Source organism: Myotis davidii, unplaced genomic scaffold (genome assembly GCF_000327345.1).
Source record: "Myotis davidii unplaced genomic scaffold, ASM32734v1 scaffold54, whole genome shotgun sequence".
NCBI classification, from domain to species: Eukaryota; Metazoa; Chordata; class Mammalia; order Chiroptera; family Vespertilionidae; genus Myotis; species Myotis davidii.
Window position 1 is genome coordinate 4,610,834 of NW_006287915.1, and position 10,419 is coordinate 4,621,252.

The following is a 10,419-nucleotide window of genomic DNA, read 5'->3' on the forward strand; positions in this document are numbered from 1 at the left end:
TTTATCAAATAATGTCTACTGATTAGGAAGTAAGATTAATAAGTCCTGTTAATAGGGTAGGATACCAGTAAAGAAACAGGCCATCTAGGAAATTGGTTACTCGTGTGATTGGTTTTTGTTTTTGTGGTTAAACGAAACTTTGATTGAGGGAGAAGAGTACCAAGAGGCTGTCTTCCAGAGGTTCTTGGACCTCAGACCTCAGGATGTATTACACTTTGATAGTGTAAATTGTGAAGTTTCATTCTGCATCATCTTACCGTTTTTGTTTGTGATTTTGTTTTTACCGTTCTTGATTTATCCTTATATATTGGTGTCTTTTAAAGTGGGGGGAAAAGGACCATATATTATCTTCACCGACTCTGTTAAGTCAGAGGATTTAAATTCATGTATCCTCTTGGAAAACTTTACCTCCTTAACTGCTCTATTTCTTACGTTTACTTTGTGGACATTTTATAATTTCTAGTGCTGACAGATTGGGTCAGAAAGAGAAGGATAAACTTAACAGCATTTTAATTTTTAACGTGGGAGGCCATAGGGATGTGTGGGAGGGTGGAGATGTGGAGAGATTGAGAAGCAAAATACCTGATTTTTGTTTCCTCTAACCTTATTCTTCGTTATCTTTAACATTCCTGAGTCTACGCAGTATTTATATTGAGTAATCAGTCACCTGAGTTGTGCTGTTTTTTTGATGGGTTGGTAGAACTGTGTCTTGCTTATTCCATGATAACTACATAAAAGTAGTTTAGTTGGCACCTTTATTATTGGTTGCAATTTCAATGGTATAATGATTTTGTTAGTAAAGTTATTATATATGAAACTTACATATAATGACATTTGTTTGGAAAGTACTCAACATTTTTATATTAGAGCCATATGGTCTTTTTTAGATGTCAAGATACAAAGGGGACAAGAAATATAGGTTAGGTAAGTAGCAGCAGCTTCTGGTACTAATGCCTTGTAAAAACTTATATTGGCAACCAAAATTTGAGTTAGGAACATTCCAGGATTATTTCAGAGAAAATCATGTAGGTATTTAACTTTTAAAGTGACAGGATGTTTTTCAATAAAGTTAAAATCCCTGCCTGAGATATTTATTAACCAAGGATTTGTTCATTGTCAATTCTGAATCTAAAAACAGAAAGGTATTTAAGCACATATATATATATATTTTTTAAGAATAGAAAAAATGACACTTATAATTTGTGTTTGAGAGATAGAGTTAAACAATTAGTTTAATATAAAAAGTTCAAATTAAGGTACATAAAAAGGATTATGGGAACTCAAAGTTTATTCTTAAATTATTCTGTAGAAAAGGGGGTGATGAGTGCGTTTCCCTACCTTTTTCCTTTGCCTTCCTTCTGTCCACTCATTTAATATCAACTTGGCCTCTGCCATATACCTTTATTAAGTTAATGTTTTTATTAATAAACAGACATATGAAGTTGTGGAAAAAAGTAACCAGTCTGATTTCTCTATTAACTTATTAGAAATGAGCTGTCTTGATGTTTTTTCTTTTCACAGATGCTGCATTTCAGAAAAGGATGCTTGTTTTGATCCTCTGCTAATTGCTTTTCTTGTGAAGTATCACTAATACATCCTAGAGGTGGTATTCTTTAAGAATTTGTGAAGAAAAACATAGTTCCCAGCCACTTTTGTATAACATGAGCAAACAAAATTTGTAATGTGAAATTTTATTTATTCACATTTCTTTCTTTTTAAAAAAAATTATCTTTATTGTTGAAAGTATTAGATGTCCCCTTTTTCCTCCAGTCATCCTCCCTTAACCTTTCCCCCGGCACCCCCATTGAGATGTCTTTATGACCAAGATTGTACTGAGTTTAATTCATATTTCTAGTGTTGATTATAATGATGACATTTTTATTTTACAAGTTTTGCATTCAGAAAGAATAAGTGTTTTTCTGTGGCTCATTTCCATAATCCAGAAGTGAAGCAGCATGAGTACAAGTGGTTGGTGGTGTTTTTTTTTAAACTTCTTTCTTTGTAATGATTACGGTATGCTAGATGTAGCTTAAAAGAAGTAGAATAAACCAAATCCTACTGCAGCACTTAACTGTCTTTTAAAAAATATTTTAAAATTGATTTTAGAGAGGGAGGGGGAGGAGGGAAAGCGAGAGAAACATCATGTGGAAGAAACATTCAGCTGCTTCCTGTACTCCCCCAACTGGGGATGGAGCTGGAAACACAGGCGTGTGCCCTGACTGGGAATGGAGCCCCGCACCTCTTGGTGCATCGGATGAGTGATGCCCAATCAACTGAGCCACGCCAGCTAGGGCCAGTACTTATTTTCATTCGTTATTGATTTGAGAGATGGGGAGAGGGAGAGAGGAACATCGATGTAACCGGGAATTGAACTTGCCACCTTCCAGACTACGGGATGATGCTTCAACCAACTGAGCAACACCTGCCAGGGCATTCTCATTCATTTTTAATTGTTTTTAGTGATAGACACTTAGTCTTAGCATATGTCTCCTTTGGTTGACTACTGTTTTAAACCTTTAAATCTGATGAGAGCTAAAATATTAGGCCAGTGTCTCTCATCAGTAGACAGGCATTCTATTTTCACCTGTAGTTGTAAAGGTTGACAGGTAGTTTGTTTTTAAAACCTTTAGATAGCTCCATTGAAAAGTGAGATGTAAACTCAGTTAATTACAGCATTTATGTACAAAGAATACATAATGGTGGGGTAGCAAATAATTTTCTGGCTTCAAATAGGTGACATTTGAATTGGGGTCAATTTGAAGAACAGAAAAACCTAGACACAAAGCTATGCATAAATTGTGATGAATAGGGGAAAGGTGGATTGGAAAAGGAAGTACAGGTCAAATGAAGGCATTATATGCCATTATAAGGATTTTGGAGTCTGTTTTTGGTGAGATACAAAAAGGGGAAGAAATCTGACCCCATTTTATATTCTAGATTAGTCTAGCAGCAGTATCGGGGATGACTTGTGGAAGAACTCCAAATATTTGTTCTAGGCCAAGCTTCTCATAGTATGTAAAACTATGGGAATACATTAGAATGCTCAAAATAAAAAGAGAGTCTATATGTTACCATGGAGAGCACCATTACTGGAGTTAAGAAAACTTAAAGGGAAAAAAAATGTAGGGAAAAAGGTAGAAACAAGTGGAGAAAGAAGTTATGGAAGCCAAGAGAGAAGTGGCTTAGTGTCTAATGCTACAGAGAGGTCAGGTAAAAAGTGGTGGATAAACTTGGCCAGCAGAAGCCAGATGCCATTGGGTTGAAGAGTGTATAAGATAGGTAATGAGACACTAGTGCAGTGGTTCTCAACCTTGGCTGCACATTAGAATCACCTGGGAATCTTTTTAAAATCTTGATTTCTGGGCCTCATCCTCCGGAAATTCTGTTTCTTACTAATGTTGTGGCCTCACCCCATAACAAAGAAACAGAATTTCCAGAGGATGAGGCCCAGAAATCAGGATTTAAAAAAAAAATTCCCAGGTGATTCTAATGTGCAGCCAAGGTTGAGAACCACTGCACTAGTGTTCTTTTAAGAAACGTGGCTCTGAAGAGATCAGAGAACAAATATTTACCCAAACTTTTGCTAGAACCATTAAGATTTTTAGTTGTAATTCTTGTTTAGTTTCTAAAATATTTGGTGTTGATTCCCATTCTTGAATTGGTCATTATGGAAGTTTAAAAGCAACTTTGCAAGTTGCTTGTTGTGTAAGTTATTAAACAGAAGAAACATTTGGTAACTAATGGGATATTCTAGCCAATTCAAATGATCTGTAGATGACATTGTATTAAAGTCACATTAAATACTTTTCTCTCGTTAATTTGTAGGCTGAAAAAGGGAGGTGTAACAATTCTCATGTATGAATTACTTTGAATAAAATTTATAGTTTGTAACTTTGTAGCCATTTCCAAGAAAGAAGTTGTACTGTGTTTATCACTATGTTAGAGAAGAAAATACTAAAATAATTGGTTTAGGTATCCTTATGTTTAGGGGAAATGTTTAGAAGATACTTTTTGAGTACTATTTAAGAGTTTTATTTTTTTTATCGTAAAACTGCCTTCATTGTCTTAGTTTATGCATGTGTTAGATGTTAGTATAGTTGATGAGCTCGAAGATTGTTATGTATTAGATTTTTAAGCAAATGTTTCTTATTCATAAATCAGTCTTAATTGTCAGTGTTCATTTTTTATCTCTATTTTTTAAAAATTGAGACATGAGAAGAAACTAATTAAAAAGAAGAAACTTTCCTCCTGATTATCTGAAGTGTAAATTATCCACATCTGTGACAAACCATTCAGTTTCTTCCCTCTTGCTTCAGAAAGGAATCTTAACATCAGCTCATTATGGGCTTTCCTGATACCTACAGAAGGAAGGATGTTATAACCTAACCAGATGGAATATCTGTGGATACTACGGGTAATAATTGACACTAGTGATTTTGTAAGTGGACTATTTATATGGATATTTGTTAAATTTGAAATATGGGCACAGAATGAAGGTGGGCATTAGCAGCATATATATTAAAGTGGAATTTAGTAATTTAAAAATATCACTTCATCTTGACAAAAGGGAGACAACTCATCTATAACTTAATGTGTTTTTGTTAAATTAACTGGAAAGTTTTTGGAAACTGGTTTCCTTAATATGCTGTTCAGCCAAAAGTTTTGGAAGATCTCCATCAAGAAAAAATTATTCATCAAAAAGTGAAAACTGTGGGGAAGAAACTTTTGAAGATTTACTTTTAAAGTACAAACAAATACAGTTGGAACTAGAATGCATCAATAAGGATGAAAAACTAGCTTTGAGTAGCAAAGAAGAGAATGTGCAGGAAGATCCAAAAACATTGAACTCTGAGGACCAAACAAGCACTGAAAATGTCAGTATTATAAAGGACTCAAGTAAAGAATTAGCTCCTGAGGAGAAAACACAGGTCAAAACTTTCCAGGCATTTGAATTAAAACCACTCAGGCAAAAATTGACTTTACCAGGAGATAAGAACCGGTTGAAAAAAGTTAAAGATGGAACAAAACAACTTTCCCTGAAATCTGACGCTACTGAATCCAGTCAAGGTAATGGAATTAAACACTTCAGTTAAGTATAAGAGTCTTGTATTTCTAAAGGGGTACCTAACTACCTATTTTGGTGGCATGCTTCATTGATATTCTAATAATTTATCTGAGTTATTTTTGCACTTTCTACATCGTTATCTCATCGAATGAAGGTGTTTATTTCATTCTAATTTTTTAAAAACTTATACAATTTTTAGTATAAGTAATAGTGGGCACCTTTTCCCCCAAACTTAAAGGGAATGCTTTTGACATTTACCATTAAACATGTTTAAACATGTACTATCCCTTGCTGGGTAAAGGAAGTTGTTTTTTTTCCTTTCCCCTATTGCTTGTTTGAGATTTTCAGCATGAAATGGATGTTGAAGCTTATCAGATCTTTTTTCTTCATTATTGAAAAGAGCATGCATGTAATATTTCTTCTTTATTAGTGTAGTGGATTATGTTAATGGATTTTGTAGTGTTAAACTACCCTTGTGTAGTTGAGATAATCCAGCTAGTTCATTGATATATCATTTTTATACATCATGGATTTGGTTTGTTAATTTTTCTTTTTATAAATGTATAATTTATACACAGTAAAATTTATCCTTTTTTACATATGTAGTTTTTTGAATTTTGACAAATGCAGACAGTTGGGTAATCACCACCACTCTCCAGTTAAGATATGGAACAGTTCCATTCACCCCTACCAATTTCTCCATGCCACTTTGTAGTCCGTCCCTCACTTCCCAAACCCTTAGCCCACCTGGTAACTGCTGATCTCTTTACTGTCCTTACAGTTTTGCTTTTTCAAGAATGTCATGTAGCCCCTGGTTGGGTGGCTCCGTTGGTTAGAGCATTGTCTCATATACCAAAGGTTGAGGGTTCAATTTCTGGCTAGGGTACATGCCTAGGTTGCTTCTAGCTACTTTCTCTTGGCATAGTGTATTTGAGATTCATCTATTTGGTTGTATATAATAGCAGTTTGTTATTTTTTATTACTGAGTGTTCTATTGTATGGCTCTGCAGTTTATCCATTTACTAGTTGAGGGACATTTGAGTTCTTGTATTTCGGGCAATTTAAAACCTTCATAAATAAAGGTTTGCTAATGCTTTGTTTAGAATTTTTCATCTAGGTTCAAAGCCTTTAATTTTTTACCTATCTTTTGCTTGCCAAGTTTTAGTATAAGGTTGTGATGCTCAAAATGAGTTGGGGAGTGATTTCCTTTTTTTATTTTCTGGAATAGGTCAAGATTGGAATCATTGCTGGGATATTTGATAAATCTTGCTGGTTAAAGTGTCTGGGTCTGGATGGAGTTTTTTTTCTGGGAAGGTTTTAAACTACTCACCTATTTCTTTTTGTTCGTTTGTTTTCCTTTTTTTTCTTTTGTGACTCTTCTTTCTATTTCTGGTTAAGGCAGTTTACATAAACTATGTTTTTCTAGTAATGTGTCCATTTCCTGTAAGTTGTAAAAGTTTATTAAAAATTATTCTTGCCCTAGCCAATTTGGCTCAATGGATAGAATATTGGCCTGAAGACCAAAGGGTCCTGGGTTCGATTCCAGTCAAGGGCACATACCTTGGTTGCAGGCTCCTCCCCGACCCGGGTCCTGATTGGGGTGTGTACAAGAGGCAATCAATTGATGTGTTTCTCTCACATCGATGTTTCTCTCTGTCTTTCCCTCTCCTACTCTCCCTAAAAATCAATGGAAAAATATCCTCAGATGAGGGTTAACAAAACAAACAGACAAACAGTTTTTCTTAAGATGCCTGGCCCGTGTGGCTTAGTGGTTGAGTGTCGACCCATGAACCAGGAGGTCACGGTTAATTCCTGGTCGGGGCACATGCCTGGGTTGCAGGCTCAATCCCCAGTGTGGGGCATGCAGGAGGCAGCCAATCAATGATTCTCATCATTGATGTTACTCTTTCTCCCTCTTTCTTTCTCTCTGAAATCAATTAAAAAATATTTAAAAAATTTGTTCTTAAGAATCCCTTACCTTATTTATTTTAATTTCTTAATTTTTTTTTGGTTAATCCTCACCCAAGGATATTTTTTCCATTGATTTATTTTTTTAGGGAGAGCGGAAGAGAGAAGGGAAACCAGAGAGAAACATTGATGTGAGAGAAACACATCGATTGGTTGCCTCCTGCACAGGCCCTACAAGGGCCCGGGCCCAGGCCAGAGAGGAGCCTGCAACCAAGACATGTGCCCTTGACCGGAACCAAACCTGGGACCTTTTGGTCTGCAGGCTAATGCTCTATCCACTGAGCCAAACCTAGGACTCTCTTACCTTTTTTAAAAAATATATATTTTTATTGATTTCAGAGAGGAAGGGAGAGGAAGAGATAGAAACATCAATGATGAGAATCACTGATCGGCTGCCTTCTGCACGCCCCCTACTGGGGATCGAGCCCACAACCTAAGCATGTACCCTTAACCTGAATTGAACCAGGGACCCTTCAGTCCGCAGGCCCATGCTCTATCCATTGAGCCAAACCGGATAGGGCCTCTCTTACCTTTTTAAAAATTATGTATAGCAGTGATAAAATAAACTCTCCTTAAAAAAAATTTCCCCAGAAATAAATCTGTAGCTTTTAAAATTCCTTAGTTTTTAGCCTCTCTCCTGTTAAGATCCTTTTGGGCTACGAAATTTCTACTTTAGCTACATCTCAGTAGTTTGTAATGTGTAAATTTTTAAAATTCAGTTATAAATATTAAAAAATTCTTTTTCTTTAACCTGTAGGCTATTTGGAAGTGTTTAACTTACAAACATGTAGGTTTTCTAGCTGTATTTTTGTTACTGATTTCTAAGTTAATTACATTGTCAGAGAATGAGATCTATATAATACCAGTCTTTTGAAAATACTTGTATAGACTTCTTTATTGTTTAACATATGACAGATTTTTAAAACTGTTATGTATATGTTTGAAAGAAACATGGGTTGTTAGATCAAACTTTTTATGTTCATATCTTCCTTCATTTTCTGATCTGCTTGATCTATTACTAAGAAGTTTGTTAAAACACTATTCTAATGTTTTTCAGTGCTTGCTTTAAGTACTTTGAGGCTGGGGAATTGACTCATTATTCTCATTATCATGTAGTGACCTTTATCTCTAATGTTTTTGCCTAAAAGGCTATTTTTTTTGTTTCTAAAAGGCTATTTTTGTCTATATTTATAGCCACACCATCTTTATTTTTATGCTTTTATAGTATTTTTCATTTTTCCAGTGTTTCTATACCTCATTCATGTCTTTAGAGCTGAATTTCATTTGTAATTTAGTCTGACAGTCTTAGTCTTTTAACTAGAACATGTAGTTCATTCCCCCTTTTTAAAAATGATTATTGACACTTGGACTTCCTTTGTTTCTTTTTTCTTTCTTGACTCTTGATTATTTCTTGTATAACCTTTTTTACTAGTTTGAAAGTTAGTTACTAAGTTTCTGTTATCATAATGGATCCTTTAGTAGTTGTAACATGAACTCTTATCAATGTTTAAAATTAACCAATGTCTTTACCCTCTCCCTGATATACAAGGGCCAGTATTTGTCTAACTTTGCCCATCTATTTAACATTTTCTTTGCTCATTCTTTCTTCTATGCCTAGAGTCACATATGTTTAAAATACATTTAAAAATTTTCCTTTAGCACCGAAGTGCCTCGGGTTCAATTCCCAATCAAGGGCACATAACTTCGGTTGCAGGTTCCATTTCTGCCCTAGTCTGGCAGGTGGCTGAGGCAACCAATCCATGTGCCTCTCTCACATCGATGTTTTTCTCTCCCTCCCTCTCTTCCCTCCCTCCCTCCTTTCCACTCTATAAATCAATGGGAAAAATATCCTCAGATGAGGGTTAAAAAAAAATCCTTTAATGTGTGTTTGCTGGTTGGAAAACTTATTTCTTGTTTGCCCTCTTTTAAAAATAATTTTCCTAGGTTTAGAATTCTAGGTTGGTTAATTATATTTTCAACATTTAAAAAAATATTTTTGTTGATTTCAGAGAAGGGAGAGGGAGAGCAAATGATGAGAGAGAATCATTGATCGGCTACCTCCTGCATGCCCCCACTGGTGATTGAGACCACAACCCGGGCATGTGCCCCGACCTGGATTCAAACTGTGACCTCCTAGTTCATAGTTCAATGCTTAGTCACTGAGCCCCACTGGTTGGGCTCAATATATTGAAGATACTTTTTTGGCTTCCATTGTTGATTTTGAAAAGTCATCTATCTTAATTTCTAGTTTAAGGTAATCTATCTTGTTCTGGTTGCTTTAAAGATCCTATTTTTGTCTTTGGTATCCTGTAGTTTAACTGTGATGTATTGATTGTAGTTTTTATTTATCTAGTTTGGGATATGTTGTGCTTTTTGTTTTTATTCTGAAAAATTGTTACCTCTTAAAATACTGTCTCATTCTCTTTCTTTTCCAAAACTCTGTGTAGATGTGTATTGTATGAAATCATCTCACCTTATCTTCTTTTTCCCTTAATTTCTCTTAAGTTCCTATTTCTTTATAACTCTGCTACAGTTTCTGAAATGCCATTTTCTATATCTTTTAGTTCACTGATTCTCTCTTTATCCGTGTCTGTGTTTGATCAGCCTTAAGCCCACCTATTGAGTTTTAAATTTCAGTTACAGGTTTTATTTTAGTATCTTATTTTTATTTTGTTTCCAGATCATTTGGCTCATTCTTTTTAGTTTTCTTTTCTCTGCTTATTTTTTTCAAATATATTTTTATTTCTTTTCTATTTATTTATTTATTTATTTATTTTTACAATATACAAAATAAATCGGTCTTTATGTGGTCTCCACTTTTGGAACTCGGGTATCAGATTTCTCTCCTGCAAGTTTTCCGTTGATTATTCAGGAAGTTTTTCTGTATTTTACTTGTAATTCCAGTTTGTTCCTGGGAGGATGTCCATGCAGCATCCACTTCCTCTGCCGCCATTTTTAGTTCACCCCTATCTTTATTTCTTTAAACATGTTAACCGTAGATTTGTTTTGATTCTCCCCTTTGCCTGCTAATTTCTTGTATCAGAGGTCTTTGTGGATCTGATTTCTGATGATGGTGGTTCTTGTTTTTGGCACTTTCTTTTCTTGAATACTTGGCGATTTATTTATTTTTTTTAATGAGTTGCTCATTTTTCTTTGGATTTTTTTTTTGGTGGGAATTTTTTGAGGCCTGGCACAACGGTGGATTCATTTCCCAGAGAGGATTTGCCTTTACTGCTGCCAGGCACTTGAGTGGACTTTTGCTCTCGGACCACTTTATATTTGAAGTTTTCAAGTCATCCATATGGTGTAAAGTTGATTGCAAACCTGAGTGGTGACTGATTTTGTTACACATTCTTAGGGACATTCCCCCCCCCCCCCCCCTCCCA

At 35.1% G+C, this 10,419-nt stretch overlaps 1 protein-coding gene across 3 annotated transcripts in view; it reads left to right on the forward strand.

Annotated features, from left to right (window-relative positions):
• Positions 1-10,419, forward strand: part of ZFC3H1 (zinc finger, C3H1-type containing) — a 65,407-nt gene that overhangs the window by 1,393 nt on the left and 53,595 nt on the right. For all 3 annotated transcript variants that reach the window (XM_006759738.2, XM_006759739.2, XM_015561342.1), the window contains exon 2: positions 4,654-5,067. In XM_006759738.2, coding sequence (XP_006759801.1) covers positions 4,654-5,067 — 414 coding nt within the window. The remainder of the gene's footprint in view (positions 1-4,653; positions 5,068-10,419) is intronic.